The sequence below is a fragment of the Spermophilus citellus genome (genome assembly GCF_964194105.1).
Source record: "Spermophilus citellus genome assembly, chromosome: 1".
In the NCBI taxonomy this organism is placed as follows: domain Eukaryota; kingdom Metazoa; phylum Chordata; class Mammalia; order Rodentia; family Sciuridae; genus Spermophilus; species Spermophilus citellus.
This window is the reverse complement of record NC_138182.1, coordinates 162,233,710-162,256,506: the sequence shown is the minus strand read 5'-3', so window position 1 is coordinate 162,256,506 and position 22,797 is coordinate 162,233,710. Positions and strand designations below refer to the sequence as shown.

The 22,797-nt window shown below is 43.0% G+C and overlaps 1 protein-coding gene across 3 annotated transcripts in view; it reads left to right on the top strand.

Moving 5' to 3' along the window:
* Positions 1–22,797, top strand: part of MCC (MCC regulator of WNT signaling pathway) — a 269,529-nt gene that overhangs the window by 239,002 nt on the left and 7,730 nt on the right. For all 3 annotated transcript variants that reach the window (XM_081295185.1, XM_081295186.1, XM_081295187.1), the window contains 2 exons: positions 1,968–2,174; positions 6,017–6,117. In XM_081295185.1, the coding sequence (XP_081151311.1) occupies positions 1,968–2,174; positions 6,017–6,117 (308 nt within the window). The remainder of the gene's footprint in view (positions 1–1,967; positions 2,175–6,016; positions 6,118–22,797) is intronic.

Sequence of the window (22,797 nt, the reverse complement as noted above, 5' to 3'; positions counted from 1 at the left end):
GGGTACATTCTTGGCTTAAGATTTCTTCTACCACACATACATATGACACAAGTTTGAGGTTTTGATTCCTCAAAAGGGCCTTTTCTTTTTTTTTTTTAGAGAATTTTTTTAACATTTATTTTTCAGTTATCGGCAGACACAACATCTTCGTTTGTATGTGGTGCTGAGGATCGAACCCGGGCCGCACGCACGCTAGGCGAGCGCGCTACCGCTTGAGCCACATCCCCAGCCCCAAAAGGGCCTTTTCTTTCTTTATTCTCCCATAGCTTGAGATATGACAATTTTTTTAAATCAAATTGCCAGAAAGGAAGTTTTCTAGTCTCTTATTTTGGACAATACTTTGAGAGTCCCAGAGTCACAGACCTACCCTTGCATAGATGATAAGATCCCAGATGGCAGGGCCTGCAGACCTGCCTCATACCTCTGTCCACCTTGCTGGACTTCTCTCTTCATCTATGAACCTATGGGTTTTCCTTCTCTTCTTTCTAACTTGCATTTATGTTTGAGTAAATGTGCACATTAGCTCGATATGCAGTGTTACTAGAACCTTCACAATCCTGCTTCTGATGGGAAAAGATGAGAAGGTTTCTGGGATGGAAATACTCTTCATTCTGATTTTTATGCCTGGTCTTCCAGGAAAAAAAAATGGCCTGTTCTTCTGAGCTCATTAATAATTGGCTTGTTCTTCTGAACTCATTAATTCTGAGCTCTCCTGTATCCCCGAGAAGGCTTTAAACTACCTTGAAGGGTAAAAACATGTACCCAAGGAGAGCATACCAGTTCATTACCATCAGGGGCAGCCAGAACCAAAGGCCTTGGTGAGTCCATCTTAAGGCAGCCCAGCTTTCTGCAGAGCCCTTTTGAGCAAGGAATCATAGAAATAAACCATTGGGGAAGCTAGGCTGATGGTCACACAGTGGTGACCCACCCTTGAGTAGAGGTGAAGGGCCACGGTCATGATCAGGCACATCTTGAAGCAGGGGGGGAAACAGCAGAACTTAGTGTTGATGAGCCTGGGCTCTGAGCCCAACAGCCTGGGTTCCAACTCTGGCTTTCCAGCTGTCCAGAGCCATGGGCCTGTGAATGTCCCTCTGCATGCCTCAGTTTCCCATTCACAAATGAAAATGCTTATAGTACTTATCTTAGATTGGGAGGAATAAATGAGTTACTACTTGTGAACCCTTAAAACAGTATTATGTGCTCAATAGAGGCTGGCGGTCCAAAGTTAGTGTTGTCCCATTTGGGATTCACTTCTTACTCTCTATAGGAAACAACCATTTGAATCCTTTAAGATTCTCTTAGAAGTTATCTAGCGGGGGTGAGCTTAGTGGTAGGTTGTGTGCCTAGCATGCACAAGGCTACTCTAGGTCTAATCATCAGCACTGAAAGAGAAGTTATCTGAAGAGAAATCCCGTATAAAGGACTCTATTCCTATTGCTTTCACTGTAGCCTTCAGAAGTAGTCAAGAGCTAGAGGATGCTGTTGTGATGGGAGTCCCCCACCTGCATGGCTCAGCTGCAGGGTCACAAGGGTGCCATCTGGGGTGGTTAAATATATAGCTTGGTGCCATAGCAACTGAGTGGGAATCAGAAGGGACCCAGTGAGACCCAGCTTCTTACATGGATGTACAACCTTGGGCTGCTCCAGCTCAGCCTCTATGTGCCAGAGAACTGGTTTCCAGCAAGGAAAGTGTGCCCACTGGGGGTCCTAGGAACTATTAGGAAGGCTTTCCTTACACTGAACCAAAATCTGCTTTCCTATGACTTGTACCCATTTACTTACCGCTAGTCCCTATAGTAACAAAGCATATAGCTTTGTCCACACATCAGCTCCATCTTTGTTCAGTAATCTTATTCCCACTTTCAGAGTGATCACTATCGCAGGCCCTGGGTTGTAGCCAGACCCCCATGACACTTGGTGCTGGCACATAACGGGCATTCATATACCCTGTGCTCCTCACTCTGTAGGAGGAGATGGCTGAGCTGAAGGCACAACTGTACCTACTGGAGAAAGAGAAGAAGGCCCTGGAGCTGAAGCTGAGCACGCGCGAGGCACAGGAGCAGGCCTACCTGGTGCACATTGAGCACCTCAAATCCGAGGTGGAGGAGCAGAAGGAACAGCGGATGCGGTCCCTCAGCTCTACCAGCAGCAGCAGCAAGGACAAGCCCAGCAAGGTAGGGCTGGGTGGCACAGGGCACCCTTGGCTCAGGTGGTACTTCCTGCAAATGACCACTAACGTCTCTATCCAACTGCCTCAGTTTCCTTGTTTGAATATGAGCTGCTGCTCATTCCTAGATGACTAACAGGATTACATTGAGCGTAGAGAAACCAAATTCACATTGAGAAAAACAAATCTCACAAAACATTTTCACACGTGGCAGTCTAATCAGAGGAGTGGTCTGTGCGATGGCCCAGTGGTCTGATATTGGTCTCATCTTCTTATAGTCCCCCTGCATCCTGCAGCCATCATTTGTTGATTTGTGGTACTTCTGGGCTAATCACTGTATTAGTATCTCCCTTAGATCTCTCATCTCTAAATAAGGAATATCTGTGTCCATTTATATGAGGAAGGTGAGTCTCTAAAGAAGCGAGGGGTCTCCAGCTGAAAACAGCAGCATCAGGCTTAAACCCACACTTGGCTGACAGGCTGGCCTCCCCTCATCTGCCTGCCTCCTCTGCCCTGGCAGCATTTCAGCCACAGTGGGTGGTGAACAGGAAGCAGCCTGAGGGCAGGGGAGGAGGGGACCGGCCTTGGATTACAGAGCATGTACAACATCAGTGTGTGTGTGTGTGTGTGTGTCTGGTGTTATAATTTTGTAAACCTGCATACCTATCAGCTCCCCAGGTCTTTTTTCCTAGAATCCAAGCTCATTCTTTCTCTGTTCCAAATAACTGCATTGAAAAAGGAAAGGTGGGGGGGGGGGAGAAAGCAAGCTCTGGACCCTAAAGAATTATATTCCTCATCTGGGGTACTGTTTTATTCTATGCATCATACTAATAAATGCAGCTTCTCCTAAACTGAGTTTGTTTCAGACCTAGAATTTGTGGGCATATGCTGACTTGTTTTGTAAGCGGCCTCTCAGCACAAGGGCAGGGAGGTCTCCCCGAGAGTTGGGTACCCAGGAAGGAAGGGACAGTGCTGGTGCCATATGGTATGAATTGTCACTATCTAAATACCTCAGAGCTCTGCAGCATGCTTCACAAATGGCCACAGCTACAACTTTCCCTACTCCTGGTGAGGAACCTGGAGAGCACACAGCCTGGCACCTAGTCTTGCCAGCTCTCGTAAGACCCTGGCTGCTCTCAGTAATCCATTCAGTTGAGGAGTGTCATCTGACACAGTATGCTAGGACCTGGGCAAGCTGCAGGAGGCAGCCCCATGGTAGACCAATGAGGACTGTCCTCCAGGAATTTATATTCTGAAGGGGAGGGTGATAGGTAGACATGATCAGGGTGGAGTGATGGGGTGTTCCAAGTGCCGGTATCAACTTACAGGGTTATGGGAGACCGTGAGTTGGCCACAGAGTTCAGACTTGAAGGAAGATTCAGTACAGGTTGCTGGAAGAAATGATCCTGGTTCTAAACTGAGACCCACAGAGGATGGGAACTAGCCTGCTGAAGAGGGCTGGTCTGGAGGACTAGGGGAGAGAAGGCACACACTCTAGGCCAACGGGACAGCATATGCAATACAGAGAAAAGAGAAACCGATGGTGGAGGGGTCAGCCCGCCATGTTCTCCTGAGGACAGTGAGGAACCATGGAAAAGTCTGTCTGCAGGGAGTGATGTGATACAGTATGAGCTTTGGAAAAGACACTGGCAAGTGAACCAGAGTTTGGGGAGTCATGTTGGGGGTGGGGTAGGTAGCACCCTACATGGTACAAGTCATATGGTAGTATTTTCTGTCCCATAAAACACCCTCAAAATCTTTTATAGGTTTTCAAGTTTGTTAGTGGTCAACTGGGGACTGAGCCTGAGAGACAGAGCTCTAGTCTGTGTGTGTTCTGAGGATAGGGTGGGGATGGACTTACCAGGCTCCTGCCAAAGGCCCCTTGAGCTAAGCATTGTCTCCTAATACTTGGTATTTATTTTGACTGGGGGAAGCACTGTGTTTGGTGGAGTACTTCAAAATATAGAAATTTCTCTGATAGAGAAGGCCAGATGATTTTTTTTTAACATTACAGTAAGATGCTTTATGAGGGTTCCCATGTACCCTCATAAGTGTTAGGAAATTCACTTAGTAAATAGATCTAATATTTGATAATCAGCCTACTCTATTTTCAAATATTGTATCTATTTACTATTTCAATAAAATTTCCCCTCTGGGCTAGTCTTCTTTGTTGGTCTTATTTGCTGGAGATGAGGCCGACGGTCTAGAGCAGGGATCTGCCAACTTTTCTGGAAAGGAGCAGATAGTAAATATTTTAGGGTTGTGGGTCATGTCCCTGCCCTCCTAGGACACCAGTGGGTGTGGCTGTTGTTATTAATGCTTTCTTGATGGACACTGAAATCTGAATTTCATGCAATGTCTGCCATCACAAAATATTCTTCATTTGACTTTTTGTCAATGACTCTTAGGAAAGAAAAACCAGTCTCTACTCGTGGGCTGTATATAACCGGGTGGTGGTGGGCCACATTTGGGTCTTGTTCCACTGGGTGGATATCCCTGCTTGTTTAAAAACTTCCCTCCAGCTAATAAGCTGGGTCCAAAATCCACTCCAAGTGGCGTTCGGTTTTTGTAGTCCTTGTCTACACGCAACAGGCATTACTACATATGTTCAGCAACAGGCACTGTGAGACGAGGCAGTCCCTGTCTTTAAGGAGTCGTGTGGAATGTCAACATCAGACTGGATGTACAAAAAGCAAGGGTGTTATGGGATCTCACAGATGCCGTTGGCTGCTGTGGGCAGGCTTGGCTTTGTGAGGACAGCTAGAAGGACAGGAGCAAGCCCAGGTAGAGGGCACGCCAGAGAGAAGAGCGTTCAGGTGTTGGATGTGCTGCTGCCCAGGATCCCTCGGGGTAGGTATTGTTTCTCTGTGAAAGTAGGCTGTGAAAAAGGGTCCCTCCTGTCATCTGGACTTGCCGCACTGGATTCATCCCACAGTAACAGAATTTTCTGTTTACGTTCCATCTCCTGCAACAGATCACAGGCTTTTTATTCTGTGGCCTGGAGCATGATAGACCCTCAGTACAGATGTCTGTTGAGCATATCATCTGATGAGTTCCTTCCCAGTGGCCACCTCATTATGCAGTGTCACTGCAGCTCTGTTTGTAAAGTAGAACAGTCACACTGGCATGCTTGCTGCTTGTGAAGTCTTACCTCTGGGATTCAGGAATTCTAGCTTCTTATGTTTCTCAGCTGCAAAAGGGGAGAATTCGCCTTAAATGATACACGGTCCCTGTCTGATAATACTACATGAGGGAAGGTGAGGTGCATGGGGTGCATTTGTTCTTCTCCTATCTTGAGTTTTCCAGATGATTACATGGAACCCAGTAAAGCTCCTAAATCTAGAGAAAACTGGCTTTCTCCCCAGGAGAAGTAGGATGGGGCAACTAGGATATTCATGAGCATTGCTTATTTGAAGAGACTCATCTGAAGCCAGACAGCCTGGATTTAAGTCCTAGAGCTGCCATCTCCTGGCTGGTGACAGGGCAGTGTGATCTCTCTGTGACGATTTTCTTTTTGGTAAAGTGAGGATAACAGTAGTACCTTTGTCAGAGGGTCCTCAGGAGGACTCCATGAGTGAATGTATGTGGTGGGCTTAGACCAGTGCCAGCCCCAGTGGGCTCTCAGCACACTGGGGGTCATTATGGCTGCTGCCAAGCAGCCTGCAAAGGTAACCGGAAGTCTTAGAGCAGAGGGGGCTGCCTATGGTTTGCTGCCAGGCTTTCCCCTGCACCCTGATCTGAGGCTACCAGCCCCACGCTGTTCATCCTACATGCTCTGCAGCAGATTTAAGTTCCAGGTGCTCTCAGGCTTGGTTTCAGCCCTGACAAGAATGTGTTTGCTGTCCTCAGGAATGTGCTGATGCTGCCTCCCCAGCTCTGTCACTGGCTGAACTAAGGACAACATGCAGTGAGAGCGAGCTGGCTGCAGAGTTCGCCAACGCCATCCGTCGGTAAGCACCCTTCCACGTCCCTGTTTGTGACTTATCCCATGGATGAAGACGTAGTTCTGGGCTCTCTTGGCTGCTCATGTCAGTTCTTCCTGATCACACAGGACTACCTGAAGAGAAAGTGCTAGTTATGTTCTACTTTTGCCCAGGCCTTGGAAGCCAGAAATGGAGAAGCCAAGTTTGTGCCAGGCCTTTCAAAAGCAGAGTGGTGGGTGGAGGGGAGTCATGCAGGCAGTTATCCCATCTGCAGATCAGAAGATGTCTCTTCCTTTCCTTTGCTGTTAGGTTGTTTGCAGTGGCTAGAACCTTTGGGATGATGTACACCCATGGTGACATGAAAACAGGCACCCTTACCTGCATGCCACCTTTAGTGACACTGTTTTCCCTCAACACTGGTGGCCCTTTTCAGTGAGGGGCCTCATGTATTTATTCAGTCCTGGGAAATTTCCCTGTTATTTCAGTGTGTCTTCTCCTACCTTCTTTTTCTTCTTTTGCAAGGAGAGGCAGATAGAGTTCATCCAGCTGGATCTTCTATGTCCTAACTTTTCATACTTACTGTTGCTCTTTGCTTTGGGTTCCATAGCAGCACTATCAATGTAATATGAACCACACATGTAACTTTTAATTTTATGGTAACCACATGAAAAAAAAAAAATTGAACAGGTGAAATTCATTTTAAAAACACATCTAGGGGCTGGGATTATGGCTTAGTGGTAGAGTGCTCGCCTTGCGTGTACAAGGCCCTGGATTCGATCCTCAGCACCACATAAATAGATTAATAAAATAAAAGTTATCGTGTCCAACTACAAAAGAACACATTTAGCCCAATGTATTAAAAATATCATTCCAACCAGATATGTACTTCATGTATTACATTAAATCCTAAGTACAGCTGGGCATGGTGGCACACTGTAATTCCAGTGGCTCTGAAGGCTGAGGCAGGAGGATCTCGAGTTCAAAGTCAGCCTCAACAAAAAGCAAGGCCCTAAGCAACTCAGTGAGACCCTGTCTCTAAATAAAATATAAAAAAGAGCTGGAGATGTGCTCAGTCATTAAGCCTTCTGGGTTCAAACCCCAGTACCAGAAAAAAAAAATCCCAAGTTCAGACTAGCCAATATTTTAAGTGCTCAGTAGCTGCATATGGCTATTGGCTATTCTTTCAGAGAGTTACAGTTCTATAGAGATTTTTTTTCTACATACATACATACATATAGTTTAATGGACACATACCAATTGTACATATTTATAGGATATTTGTGGCATTTCATAGAGTGATTCTTTAGCTTAGTTTTCCAGATCACTAGTTTAGTCTTTAGTTATGTCCATGGTGGTGTTTGGGCTATATGGGTTTGTTTTTGTTTTTTGGTGATAAAGTCATCTCTTTTTTAAAATTAAATGATATTATCCTCTTGCATCTAAGGATATCCATTATACTTATTATTGTTACTATTTTGGTACCAGGGATTAAACTCAAGGGCACTTAACTACTGAGCTACATCCCCAACCCTTCTTAAAATTTTTTTAAATTTTGAGACAGGATTTCACTAGGTTGCTTATAGCCTTGCTAAATTGCTGAGGCTGGCTTTGAACCCCGGGATCCTCCTACCTTAGCCACAACTGGCTATTATTCTTAAATCTTCGTGTGTCTGCTATGTAAACTCAGTTTCCTCTCATGTAAATTATTTTTGTATTGAGTACTGTGACTTTGGGTGTTGCCTTTCCTTAACTTCTTGGTGGATCTGGTTTGTGTGTTCATCTCGCACTTGAAATTCCCTGTGGCCTGTTTGTGAGTACTGCATCTGCTTACCATGGCTCCTTCCTGACACGTGGCCAGGTCCTATGATCATAAGTGTTGTTGGCTGAGTGTATCAGAAGCTCGTCTTCTGGTATTTCTCTTCCTCCTGGCTGATAACCACTATCAAGCCTGCAGATCTGACCCAAGCATCTGGTCTCCTCCTGCTCCCCATAGAGAGTATCTCTGAATCCCCTCTTTCTTTGGCAGCAGCTTTTTTTCTGTGTGCATTCAGAGTTGTGGTTTCTTCTTTCAGAAAGAATAAAACATCTGCCTTTCATTTTTCACAACTGCCCGTGGTTTCTGTTACACGGGAACCTTACTTACTTTAGGGAGTTGTAAAATACATCTTTCCCATCATTTCTGGGGATTTGGGGTGGGAGGAGATGGCTACAGTGTACCCTATCTGCTAACGTGATATAGTCAGGGCTGTTTATTTTATAGCATAGCCTCCCAGATAATGGTGGGTTGAAGGCTGCCTCCTGGGGAACCTCAGCACCTTCCTGATGCACTTCCCATTACTCTTTCTTGGTCTTTCCTTCAAGTTGTGATAGCTCTGTTCTTACTTTGCCAGCACCTCTGGCCATGTGTTTCAATTGTAATTGCTCTGCTTGGGGCAAGAAGAGAAGCAGCAGAGGAAAATGCCTGAGCAAATTCTAATGACTTGCCTGTGCCAGAGACCTGGGATGAAAACCCGCTCTCTGATGCCAACAGGGAGCCATTTGGATATTGTATCTGTAAGCTAAGCCCCTGCATTTTCTCAAATTCCTCAAGCCCCAGAGGCCTTTACTGGCACAAGTAGGATGCAGGTTGTGCTGACTAAACATAAAGAGATTTCATTTATTCTGTCAGTCACAATAGATTTCCAATAACCAGCCTTAAGTTGGTTAGCATGGATTTCTAATCAAGACCCAGATAGATGGAGCCAAGAAAGAACCCACAGAGCTTGAGAAGAAAGGAAAATAACATAATTATACTGTAAATATAGCTTAGAAGCTGGAATGATCATTTCATGAAAGTGTATAATACAGGCACCTGAGGGCTGAGGTTTTGGGGATGTTTTTATTTTTAAAACTCAAATAGAAGCCAGGCAGTGAGACACAGGTCTGTAATCCCAGCTACCAGAGGCTGAAGCAGGACCATAGATTCCAGGCCAGCCTGGGCAACTTAGCAAGACTCTGTCTCAAATATAAAATAAAAGGACTAGGGATGTAGCTCAATGGTGGAGCACTTGCCTACCATGTGCTAGGGTTCAATTCCTGGTAACGGGTTTAAAAAAGAAAAAAAAGTCAAATGGAAACTTAACACCTCTTTTGAAGCTATTAAGACTGTTGGGCTAGTGGCTGAAGCCAGTTGGGGAATCTTGCTAGCAATTTCAGAAGTATTCCTCCCTTGAAGGCTCGCTTCAGACACCAAAGCTGTGGGCCCAGGCATCCAAATTGAGAAGAGCAGGCATAAACAAGAGGAAAAAGAAGTTCAGTAAGTAATGATCCTTTCTTGAGGAAATCCAGCCATGCCAAGGAAGGTTCTGTGACATGGGAGTCACTGGTTCTAGGTTAATGCCCTGTACCAACTTAGTCTCCCCTTTTCCAGCCATGCTTCATCTGTAATTGGGCCCTTGTCACCCAGTACCGGCCCTTTTTGCTTTGCTGAGTCTTCTCCTAACTGTCTTCATTTTTGGAACAAAACCAGCACTTAGTGCAATCCCACATTTACTGTGTAATTCCCATCTGGTCTGATTCCATTCCCTCCACTTCCATGAACATTTATTGTGGTTTATTGGCTCCAGTATGGCCATAAAACCCCATCTGGATGACCAGGCTTCCAGTCTTGCACAGGAGGTGTCTTCTTGTCAGGGTAGGTGGGTTTGCTCATCTGCACAGGCTATGTGCCACGACCCTTCTCCAGTCCTTCTCAGATTCCTCTTTTTACTAGGATCCTACAGGTTCTAATAAAATTTTGACTGATCTTTCCAGCAAAGAAGTGAAATAGAAAATGGCAGCTGCATAAAGGGATTTTCAGAGATGACTTTTCTTTGTACTTACATGGTGTCTGTGCAGCCTGCCCTCAGGACCTGGGCACAGCTGAGTGAAGCAGTTTCATCTCTGTCATGGTCTTGGGAGGCAGCCGGGAAGCAGGTGCTGCTCTCCATATGATCTGGGCGTGAGATGGGTACAGCAAGGCTGAGTGATTTCCCAAGGTCACAGTGAGACAGTGGCAGTCTTGTGCCTCTGCATTCTCTGGGGGACCCTCTGCACTTCACATGTGCAGACAGAGCCAGGTTAACTTGCAGATTAGAGCAAGCTAAGCCTCACAGTCTACCCTCCATAGTGTGCACTGGTCTGGGGCAACGGGGACCTCTGTGTTCCTGGTACACGATCATGTGTCCGTCTACTGATGGTGAGGCCAAGAGAGGTGCTAAGGGAGAGGCAGACTTCCTCAAATGTACAGGTATGTGAAGCAGTGCCATATGCTGACATAGGTAATGCTGATTAAAAGGAGGGAAGCTGTTTCCTCAGTGCTGGGATATAGGGAGTGAGTGACTCGTGTGCATCGCCCTTCACTTGACCCTGAAGCAGGGCAGAGGTCAGCTCCCAGATTAGGACCTGGCTCCAGCTGACACATTACTTGTAGAAGTTGGTACCCTGCCCCCACAGGAGGCTGTGCTCATTTAGTCACACACCTACCAGGAGCCCTCTGTGTTTGTGTGTGTGCAGATGGTTCTGTTAAATGCTAAGTGAAGACACTCAACAATTGCAGAGCCACTGTTCAGTAACAGGATGTACCCAACTCATCCAAAGGAGGGGCATGTAGGCTTCCTTTTCTCTCTCTCTGATGGCTAATAAGCAAGGGAGTCAACACTATTTGGAGAGATCACTGCATGACAAATCCCTGTAAGGACAGTTCCAGTGGCAGGTGGGTCCTGTTTATCAACGTGTCACAGAGACCAGATTTGGAAGGGCTTGATATGACTTGGAGTGCAGGTAGCCACGCAGGAAGGGACAGGCACATGAGGCTTAGCCTAAGGGCTCAATGACACATGGTGGGACTGTCCCCCAAATTGTCCCTCATCCCTAGGTCCGCACCACCTCACAGGTTACTCATGATGGAGGGACTCCAGATGGCTGAGCTTGAAGATGACATTATCAGGGGAGGGAGGAGAGCCAAGAAAAGAAAGTGCTTCTAAGGAAGGTACTATCTTCTTCTTCTTCTAAATATTTTTTTTAGTTGTAAGTGGACACAACACCTTTATTTTATTTATCTATTTTTATGTAGTGCTGAGGATCGAACCCAGTGCCTCACACATGCTAGGCAAGTGCTTTACCACTGAGCTACAACCCCAGCCCCTAGGAACTATCTTCTAAGACACAGTTACTTAACACTATTCAGGCAGTGGGATCTTTCTTTCTTTCTTTTAAGAAAGGAGACATTAGAGCATATTCATGTGCCCCTGAGAATGAACCAACGAAGGGGAGACTCTTACAGGGACAAGAAGTAACCTTATGAAAAATATGACGGGCTACCCTGTGACATTTTCCTGTTGCTACATAACAAATAAGCACAAAAGTGACTTAAAACAAGACCTACTTGTTCTGGGGCCAGCATGACTGGCTTCCCTGTTTGGGGCCTGGCAAGGCTGCAGTGAAGGTGCCCTGTCCTGTCAAGTCGGCCAGGGCTGTGTTCACATCTAAAGAATCTAGGGAGATCCTGTTTCTGGGCTCATTCTGCTCCAAGGCAAAATCCAGCTTCCTGCAGCTGGAGAGCTGAGGTTGGTTTTCTGGCTGCCTGTTGGGCAGGGAACTCTCAGCTCCTAGAAGGCCTCTCAGTCCTTCTCATGATCCCCTCCATCTTCAAATCCACCAGGGAAAACTTCCCTCGCTTCAAATCCCTCTCCTGATTTAAGTCTTTTTCCAGGAAGAACCTAGGCCCTTTTAAAGGTTCACCTAAGTGGGTCAGTTCCACTCAGAATAATCTCTTCAAGGCCAGCTGTTTGACTTCCTCAGCCAGGTATATGGCTGCAACTCGGATGACTCTGTTCCTTCCACATGGTCCCTAAATTCCGTCAGCCTCATCCCTACTGTTTACCCCCAAAGATCATACTAGAGCCTGAAAGCCCTATGACAATGGCCTCTTCCTCAGAATTCATATGTATATTAACCTGCTGTCCTAATGATCCCGTGATTCCAAGTACAACTCAGAAGTCAGTGTTTCTTCCCTAAAAGTCTTTTTTATTCTTTCCCATTTGTACTGTCTTCTCCCGAGTTTGGCCCTTAGCTTCTCAGAACTCCCAGTTCAGTGGTACTGATGGGTCATTCTGCTGTTGGTCTCTGTGTGTCTTGCCACCAAAACATTTAATGCTCACTTCTGATGGGCATAATTACCTTCAGCGTGACCACCAGAGCATGGTGATGATGTATAGCATTCAAGCTCATCCATAGGTTCCTAATGCAATTTCCTAGTCCATGTTTCAAATGATTCCCCTATGTGCAGTTTGTAACCAGCTACTCCAAACAATTCATCTTCCCAAGAGCAAGCCCTGGCTTTCTCTTTCTCCCTGTCACTTGTGGACCTCTCCTCACCTTTTAATCAGAGTCCTCACTTTCCTCAAGTTTCCATTGGTCACCTCTATTGTGTATTTTCCTGTTTTCCTCTGAATCCGCAGTGGAACTGACTACCTATTAGTTGCCTGCAGAGTATTTGGCTGCAGGCTCAGAGAGAAGGTGGCTCTCCTGGGACCATAAAGGCAGAATGGTTGGGAGCATCAGAGCACAAGAGCAATCATGAGAAAAGGTGGTGGTGGGCCTGTGAGAGCTTTGGGTGCATTTTCTGGACACAAGACCTGTTCCTAGGAAAGTCTGAGTAAAAGAGCTTGACTTCTAGTCCTATTGGTGACTTTAAACATTCCAGGAAGAATCCTCAGAGTTAAAATCCCATGTCTGAGTTGCAAAATCATCTGCCCAGCTCAAAGAGACTTCCAGGAGGCTTTTAGGAACCAACATTTGGCCATAAGGGAGAAAAAAAGATGTCAACCTATGTCAGCAGCTATGCATGAATAATGTTTTAAGTCATACAGTGGGATGGGGCAACATGAAAAAGGAACAGGACAGGTGGGGTGCTCCTACAAAGGGAGTCCCCCTGCACAAACAAGTAGCAGAAGTTTTGCCATTTTATTAGGAGGACCATTATTTTAAAAGGTGCTGATTTATTAAACTTGTACTTGCTGATTCTTCATATCTGGATGATTTAAAATAGCAAGCAAGCATAAGAAGTTGTGCCTAGAATTCCACAAACGCACATGGGTCTGTAAGACGTTAATGGGGTACAAAGTGCGCCCCGGGGGTTCATTATCTCAGAAATAAATTATTGAGCCCTCAAACTGGGGTGCTTAGAAGGGCACAGGTAAACACTGAGGATCACTCAAAGGGTTGAGGTGGGTGTTGCTTGAGGGATTGAGATTTCTTTTACTTTGTCATTGTCCCCAGTGCCCCAAAAGCTGAGAAGGCAGCCTCATCTGGGACCCTCATAAAGGCAGAGTGGTTGGGAGCACCAGAACACACAGCAGCCCTGGGAAAAGGTGGTGGTGGACCTGTGAGAGCTCCAGGTGCATTTCCTGGACATAAAACATGTTCCTAGGAATGTCTGGGTAAAAACGTTTGCTGCTATCCTCCTCTTGCTGCTACTCCTGGCAAAGTGCAGTCATGCTTAAACATAATAGCTGCAGAGCATCATTATCTGGAGACACTTAATCCTAGTTCCACAGGCCTGTGCTCTTAACCAGAGATCTTGTTTATCTAATGCTCTGTTCCCTTTACGAGTCACAAGATACTTCAGTGAGATGCTTAAGTGTCTAAGCTCTGCAGACAGACCCATGGGTGTGGACTCCAATTCTACACCTCCTGGTGGATAAGGCTATTAACTGTGGCTCAGGTTCCTCAACTAGAAAACTAGCATAATAGTCCTGACCTTAACGACTGTTGTGAGGATTGAATGACTTCATCCTTGTAAAGGATTTGAGAAACTTGTCTACAACTTTCTACATGGCTAGTCTACAAAATAAACGGTTATAGATTGTGCTGATTACCATAATGGAAATAAAGATGGTGAAGGGATACAGTCACTCTGGTTTTTTTTTTTTTTTTCAATAACGGAAACATCATTTGCAGTGAATAATATGAAGGAAATGACAAGGTACGGTAATGTTCTAACTCTGGGGCATTTGTCTCAGCAATGGTCAGGTTAGCAGCTCTGAGAAGTACTGTTTAAACTGACAGGAAAAAGAGAAGGAGCAGAGGGGTGGAAGGCCATCCCAGGTAAGCAGGAGTTAGGTCAATCAGAACCTTCTAGATGGAGGTGAGACCTCAGATGCTATTCTCTGTGCAAGTAGAATGGCAGTATTATCATTTGGTTTATCACATTAAAAAATAGCCTGTCTGCTGTGTGAAAACCAGATCCGAGGGATGCAAACAGAGAAACCAGTCAGCTGGCTGCGTTGGTTATCCAAGTGTTTGGCAGCACAGACATGTGGTTGGGGCAGAAAGGGCCTGAAGACAAGATCTTGTAGGCAGGATGTATATTGAAGGGATGAAGGGGGATGAGAGGAAGAGAGGGCTTAAGAGGTGACTTCGAGACAATGTAAATAACCGGGTGAGTGGGGTTGCCATTTGCTGACATAGAAGGGTGGATTAGGGTGTAATTTCAAAAGTTGTGCTGTGGACATGTTAAATGGAAGATGCCTACTAACTGGAGGTATCAAATGGACTCTCATAGAGATCTGAGAGAAGGCTGGAGATAAAGATGTGGAGGTTTCTAGCATATAGTTTCAGGAAAATAAATGGAAATGGACAGAATTAAAGAAAGGGTAAGATATAAAATCTGGTACAAGCCTAAGTCCTAAATAACTCCCAGGATTTAGAGGTACAATATAAAGGAGTCACTGAAGAAAGGGACAACTGAAGGAATAGACAGTGAAGTAAGATGAAATCCAGGTACTGGGGCCTCACACTGATTACCAGTAAAGGATGGTCAAGGAAGAGGGAGTGGTCAGCCATGCAGATGCCCTTACAGGTTAAGAAAATGACAGAGCAACTGCTGGAGGTGGCAACCCAGAGATCACTGGTGACCTTAGTGAGCCCTTTCCATGGAACAGAACCCCATTTGGGGCTAAGGAGTAAATGGAAGGTGAGGGAGAAAGGAACCACATTTTCAGACAATTCTCTCCTATAATTAGCAATTGCTAAGAAATTCCAGGCTGTGTGGCGGGGTGGCTGTGACTCCCTGCGGTTTGGTCTGATTACAGCTCTTCTAAAAGGTTTCCTGGCCTGCTGCACAGCCACTCAGCACCTCATCAGGACTGGGCACTGACTAGCTCTGGTGACTTTCTCTAATCATAAAATGCTGGTGCTGGCCTTTTCATTTTAGGGAGAATCCAACCTCCTGACTGCTTGCCCACAAAGCCCTCCTTCCAGTCTGATAAGCAGGCAGTGCTTAGCCATTTCCCACGCAGCAGAATGGCAGGCCACTTGGGTTTGGTTTTCTTGGTAACTCCCACCACGAGGCTGCCACTCACAGCCCCCATGAATGTGAACATTCTAACATTCCACTGCTTAAAACTGTTTTAATTAAAAAAAGCAAAAACATAATTTGATCCAGTTTCACTCCCCAGTGCCTCCCCTATACATCGTCCTTTCCCCTGATCCCCTTCCTCAACCCAATTGGTCTTCCTTCAGATTTCATGGAGTCCCTTTTTTGTTTTTGTTTTTTTCCTTCTAGCTTCCAATATGAGAAAAAACATACTTTTCTTCTGACTTTTTTGCTCATAATTATAGTCTCCAGTTCCATCCATTTTCCTGCAAATGACACAATTTCATTCTTCTTTATGGCTGACTAAAACTCCATTATATACATATGTATTATATATGCACATATATAAAATATATATGGGTGTGTGTGTGTATGTGTGTGTGTGTGTGTGTGTGTGTTTAGATTCTATCCAACCATATTGAGGAACAGCTAGGCCAATTCCATAACTTGACTATTCTGGGTCTTTTGTTCCTCCATATGAATTCAGGATTTTTTTTTCTAGTTTTATGAAGAACATCATGGGTATTTTGACAGGAATTTCATTGAACTCTAGATTGCTTCTGGTAATTGGACATCGTAACTATTAATTCCTCCTTTTTATGAACATGTTTTTTCCATTTTTCTAGTGTTCATTTTCTTTTTTTTAAAGAGAGAGAGAGAGAGAATTTTTTAATATTTATTTTTTAGTTTTCTGCGGACATAACATCTTTATCGAACGTGGGCCACACGCATGCCAGGCGAGTGCGCTACCGCTTGAGCCACATCCCCAGCCCCTAGTGTTCATTTTCTTTCTTTAGAGTTCTATAATTTTCATCATAGAGGTCTTTTACATCTTTGGTTAAGTTTATTCCTATGTATTTATTGATTGATTTGGAAGTTCTTGTGAATGAGACTGTTTATCTGATTTCTTTCTCAACATATTTATTATTGGTGTATAGACAATTAATTTATTTTTGTTGATATTTTTTTACCCTGCCATTTTGTTGAATTTATCATCTCTAAATGTCTTCTATTCAAACTTTTAAGGTCTTCTAAGAATAAAATCATATCACATGCAAATAGAAATGGTTTGATTTCTTCCTTTCCTATTTATTATCTTTCTTCCTCTTGCCTAATAGTGCTGGCTAAAATTTCAACTACTATATTAAACAGAAGTGATGAGAGTGGACATCCTTGTCTTGTTACAGATACTAATGGAAATACTTTCAGATTTTCCCTACTCAGTATGTCATTGGCTTTCAGTTTGTCATATATGGTCTTTATTATGTTAAATTCCTAGTTTCTTCAGGGTTTTTATCATGCAGAGTGTTGGATTCTGTCAGAAGTTTTTCTTTATCCACTGAATTGATCATGTGACTTTTTGTCCTTGGTTCTATTTATGTGGAGTGTTATGTTTATTGATTGGTGTATGTTGAACCTTCTTTGTATTCCTGGGGTAAAGCCTACTGGATCATGGTATATAATCTTTTTAATGTGTGGTTTAATTTGATTTACTAATATTTTATTGAAGGTTTTCGTGTCTATAGTTTTCTTTCCTAAAAGTATCTTTACCCAGTGTTGGTAACAGAGTGATACAGGCTTCATAGAGTGAGTTTGGAAGCTTTTACTTCTTCCAGTTTCAAGGGGTAATTTGAGGAGTATTGACATTAGTTATTTATTAAAGATCTGGTAAAATCCAGCTGTCAGTCTGTTAGGTTGTGGCCTTTTCTTTGTTGGGAGGCTTTTTATTACTGCTTCAATCTCTGCTTGCCAGTGGTCTGTTTGACTTTCTCAATTTTGGTAGGTTGCATGTCTAGAAATTTGCCCATTCCTTTTATAGAGTATACAATATATTGGAACATAAGTTTTCAAGATATTCCCTAATGATCCTCAGGATTTCAGTTATGTTTTTAGTAATGTTCCCATTTTTGCATCCGATTATAAATTTGGGTCTTTTCGTTAGTTTGGCTAGTAGTTTATCAATCAGTTTACTTCTTTAAAGAACCAACTGTTTTATTACTCCTTTGTATTGTTCTTTTTGTTTCTATTTCATTAATTTCATCTCTATTATTTCTTCCTTCTACTGGTTTTAGGATTGGTTTGTTCTTGTTTTCCTAAGACCTTATGATGTATTGTTTGAGATCTGCATTTATTTATTTTAGACACTTACAAACTTCCCTCCTACCACTGCATGTGCTACATCCTAGAGATTTTGGTACGTTGTATTTCAACCTTTTGTTTTTATTCTAGATTTTTTTTTAAAACTTCACCTTTAATTTCTTCAACGAACCACTCATCATTCAAAAGTATCTTGTTTAGTCTCCATGTATCTGTGTAGTTTCTGTAGTTTTTCTTGCTATCGATTTATGATTTCATTCCACTATGAGCTGAAAAATGCAAAAGATTCTTTTTCTTTCTTTTCTAAGACTTTCTTTATGGACTAATGTATGATCTGTTTTGGAGGAAGTTTCGTGAGTGACTGAAAGTGTATTTAGAGTTGGATAAAATATTCTATAGACTTCTGTTAAATCCAGTTAATCCACAGAAAGGTCTAAATCTGATATTTCTTAGTTGATTCCGTCTGGATGACCTGGCTATTAAAATCCCCACTATTACTATAATGGGGAGTCTATCAGTCCCTTTATATCTAGCAATGTTTGTTTCATGAAATTGGGTGTCCCCAGGTTTCAGAGCATAAGTACAGTTGTTATATCTTCTCATTGGGCCATTACCAATAAGTAATGACATTCTTTGTCTCTCTTAATTTTGGCTTTAAGTTGCTTTGCTTGAAATGAATGGAAAATTTCATTTTTAACAGATTTATTATTGGTGTATAGAAAAGTGTCCACTTCTGCTTGCTTTTGGACTCCATTCACAACGAATATCACTATCCATCCTTTGAATCTGTGAATGCCTTTTGTAAGGTGTGTTTCTTGGAGGCAACATAATATTGGATATTGTTTTTTAATCCAAATTTCCAATCTATATCTTTTAATTAGAGAATTAAGATCATTTCTATTCAGTGTTATTGTAGAGAGGTATGTGTTACTTTCTGTCATTTTGTTTTAATTCTTATGTTTGATTTCCTTTTCTCATTTGCTTATTTTTCTACTGTGGCTTATTCTTTCCTATGCTTTCTTGGTTATTTTTATCTTCCTCTTTTGTGTGTAGGGTTCCTTTGAATATCTCCTGCAATGCTGGTTTTAGTGGTCATGAATTCCTTTAGTTTATGCATCTTGGAAGATTTTTATTTGTTTTTAATTCTAAAAGAAGGCTTTGCTGGTTGTAGTAATCTAGGTTGGCAGTGCCACCCCCCAGCCCAGCTTGAAATAACATTATTTTATGCTGTCCTAGCCTTTAGAGTTTCTACTAATAAATCTGTTGTTCAGATGTTTTTCTATAAGTGATTTGGTACTTTTTTCCTGCAGTTTTTAAAATTCGTTCTGAATTTTTGGCATTTCAACTGTAATATGTCATGGAGTTCTTTTCTGGTCCTAGTTGGAGTTCTAAATGTTTCCAGTACCTGTATGTCCATCTCCTTCCTAAGATAAGAAAAATTTCTGCCATTACTTTATTGAATATGTAAAATATGCCATTAGTTTGTATTTCCCCTTCTTCTTCAAGGCTGATTCTTAAGTTTTGCTTTTTAATGTTGTACTGCTTTGTTAGCAGTATAACTACAAGTTACACAACTTTTTAATGTTGTACTTTCTGTTTATAGTCTCTTTTTTCTCTCCCCACCCCACCTTTATTACTAAGTATTCTACTTCCTGCACTTTATCTTCCAGCCTTGACATTCTTTCTTCTGAGAACCCAGTAAGTTTTTTATTTGGCTAACTGGGTTTTGCATTTCCAAGATTATTTTTTTTTGTACTTAACCACTGAGCCACACCCCCAGACTTTTTTATATTTTAATTTTAATTAGAGACAGGGTCTTGCTAAGTTGCTTAGGGCCTTACTAAGTTGTTAAGGCTGGCTTTCAACTCAGTCCTCTGGCCTCAGCCTCCCAAACTGCTGGGGTTACAGGCTCCAAGATTTCTCTATCTCACTATTGAAATGCTCTTTCATATCCTGCATTTTCTTCTTTAGGTCTTTTAATTTGTTGATTATTTTAACAAACAATTTTTAAATTCTTTACCTAGCATTTCCTCCACTTCAGTGTCTTTGGGTTTATTTGTTGGGAAGATGTGAACTTTTATAGAGGCATCTTATGGCCTTGTCATCTGCATTTCTATGTTGAAAGTTGTTCTTTTATTGGGACAGGTATCTCTAGCACCTACTGAAACAGTTACAACAGGTTTGTTAGTGAGCTACTTTCTCTTTATACGTGCCCCAGCATAGGGGCTTATCTTGGCTTCAGAGCACTCACTCAGCATGTTCAAAGTGCTACATTCAATCCCCAACTCCACTGTCCACCAGCCACTGTACCTCCGGAGGCCACTGCCACCAGCAGACCCTGGAGGCTGAGTGTCATCCTGCTGCTGCTACCAGTCCTGGCAACCTTACTATCTTATGTATACAAGCCACATAAATTCTTAACTGAAGGCCAAGTAAATTAAATTAGAAACCAAAAGAGGACATGAATGGTTGAGGTTTCAACGTGACTTGAATTGGCCAGTTGTGGTTTTTAGCATTTCCCAAGATATCACTTGAGGATGAGGAAAGCTGTCTACTCAAGGACTAAGGAATGCCCATACTACGGTTTTGCATGTATCATGAAAATCAGGGAGTCTCAGGAGCACACGGAGTTTGTCTTCAGATCAAGGTGAAGAACCCCTTTCTACCATATTAGTTTCCCAAAGTTGCCTAATCATGGATCACCTGGAGTACCTCATGAACTGCAATCCTGTCTCACCCAAACCTAATGAAACAGAACCTAGGGAAATGATGATATCCCTTTAAACAAATGCTTTACAGCAGTGCTATCCTCTGATATATGTATGACTTCCATTTGAGACTCAGGATGATTTTACATTGTTTAGATTCCACAAAATACAAAGTAATAATAACAATAGGGCTATGATGTAGTGCTTGCCTAGCATGTGTGAGGCCCTGGGCTCAAGACCCAGCACTCCCCCATTAAAAAAAAGAAAAGTTCCTGATTGTAATTTAATAGCATATTGAACCCAATATATAAAATATCTCAGGCTGGGGTCATAGGCTTAGTGGTAGAATGCTTGCCCTTGGAACAATCCCCAGTATCATAAAAAAAAAAAATTCAATATGTAACCAATATTTTAAAAAGTATTAGTGAGGAATTTCATTGAGGCTTCAAATTCCAGTGTGCATTTTAAACTTTCGGCATATATTTATTCAGTTCAACCCCCATCCCCCTAGTCAGGTCTCGGAAAGCCACTTGAGCCTAGAGGCTGTATTATTGCATACTGTTAGATCTGCAAGTCTAGGAAGTTGCTACTTCACAGTTTAGATCTAGGTGAGTGATGAAGTCATGCCTCTTATTACTGCAGGGTCTACTTCAGCCAAATGAATGAAAACAGGTAAAGCAACCCTGATCGTAGGTTTGGGATTTGGCCTAGTTTTTTTGCATCTTTAAAACAGTGACATAATTCTTGCTGGGGTTTGTACTCCCCTCTGCCATCCTGTTCTGAGCACATTGGGCAGTAGCCCCAGCTGGGGTTGGGCAGGATCAGAGAGCCTCTCCTGCCTTTCTGGGATTCTGTTAGCTTTTAGAGCTTTCTAGGTCTGGAAAGTTCCTTCTGTTCCAGTCCATGGTGGACCTGAATGCTGGGGTGAAAAAAGCCGTTTGTTTGTGGTAGGGCTAGAATTTGCATGCCCTTAAGTCTTCAGGGGCATTGGAAGAAATGGGAAGGGTAGAGGATGGGCTTTCTCTGGGTAAAATTTTGTTGTTCTCAATTTGAATTCATGGTCACATTTTTAGTTCTCTTCATAATTTGATTTTTTTCCTTTGTACAGTTAATCAACTTTAGAATGGAAGATAAAGGAATCAGAACAGAGACAAAATATAGAATAACTCTACCCTATTTTTTTTAGTCAGAGGGAAGGACAGGGGTAGGGTGGGGGCCTGGCACTCTCTATCCTTGCCTTAGCTGGTGGACTGCTTGGAAAGCTATGAGGAAACCTTGGGGAGGGAAGGAGAAAGGGAACCTCCTGGCAATACTTTCTCACTCTGGTAGGAAATGCTGCCACCCTCTGATTCCAGTGGGAAATGCAACCAGATTTGGCGATCTGGTGGCTGCTGGGGCCCAGGAAAAAAAAAAAACATTCCTCAAGAGGACAGCTGCAGAGCAGCAAGGCTCCTGCCAGCCCTTAGGCCTTCCCGAATAGCTAAGGAAGGTGAGAGGACTCATTGAAGAATAAGCCATGCACTGTGGACTGGCTACCAAGCTTCCCTTACAGATCTCAACCCCCTCCTACCTCTCACAAAAGCAGGCCTGGGTATTTGTGTTGCACTTCTCTCCTTCACTCATCAGTTTGAGGATTTTCCCCTTATAGTAGCTCCAGAAATGTTGAAAGATTATATACACTGGAGAAACCAGGGAGAAGCAGGGTCTAGACCATCTGGGCACCTCAGAGTCTTTCATTGTGCAGTTGCCTCCCCATCCCACTCCTACAAGAAGCACAGCTGTGATTAACTCACATACTGTAGGGAAAGTATACAAATTTCAAGCACTGCAGTGCAAAAGTAAGTATAAATGAAAGCCTTCTGCATTTCATTCTTGTGAGTTAACCATTATTAAGTTCCATACAATGTAGTTACAGTGTAGCAATTATTTATTCAGATTTCTAATTGTTTTTACAAAATATTCTATAGAATTTATTCTTTTCACTTAATATAGTCAATCTGCATTTTAAAGTACCAGGGATTGAACTCGGGAACACTAAATCACTGAGCCATATCCCCAGCCCTATTTTGTATTTTATTTAGACAGAGTCTTACTGAGTTGCTTAGTGCCATGTTTTTTTGCTGAGGCTGGCTTTGAACTTGTGATCCTCCTGCCTCAGCCTCCCAAGCTGCTGGGATTTACAGGCATGCGCCACCACACTCGGTTAACATATATATTTTTTAAAGCAGCCCATTTCAGTAGCATATATGTACCTTGATTAATTTAACCAATCCCTTAAGTGTTTCACTTTGTTAATTATTGTAACCAAAGCTTAAGTGAATCTAGCTTTAATTTATGTGCCTACAATCATATTTACTCTGTGAGATAATCATAGAAATCGCATTGCTTAGTCAAGGACGTGTTTGCTAGGGACTACCAAATTGGCACACAAATGAACCAAGCTGAATGAAAAGCACCTCACATATGGTGCTTTTTAGAGGAATTCCTTCCCTAAATCCTGGCTTC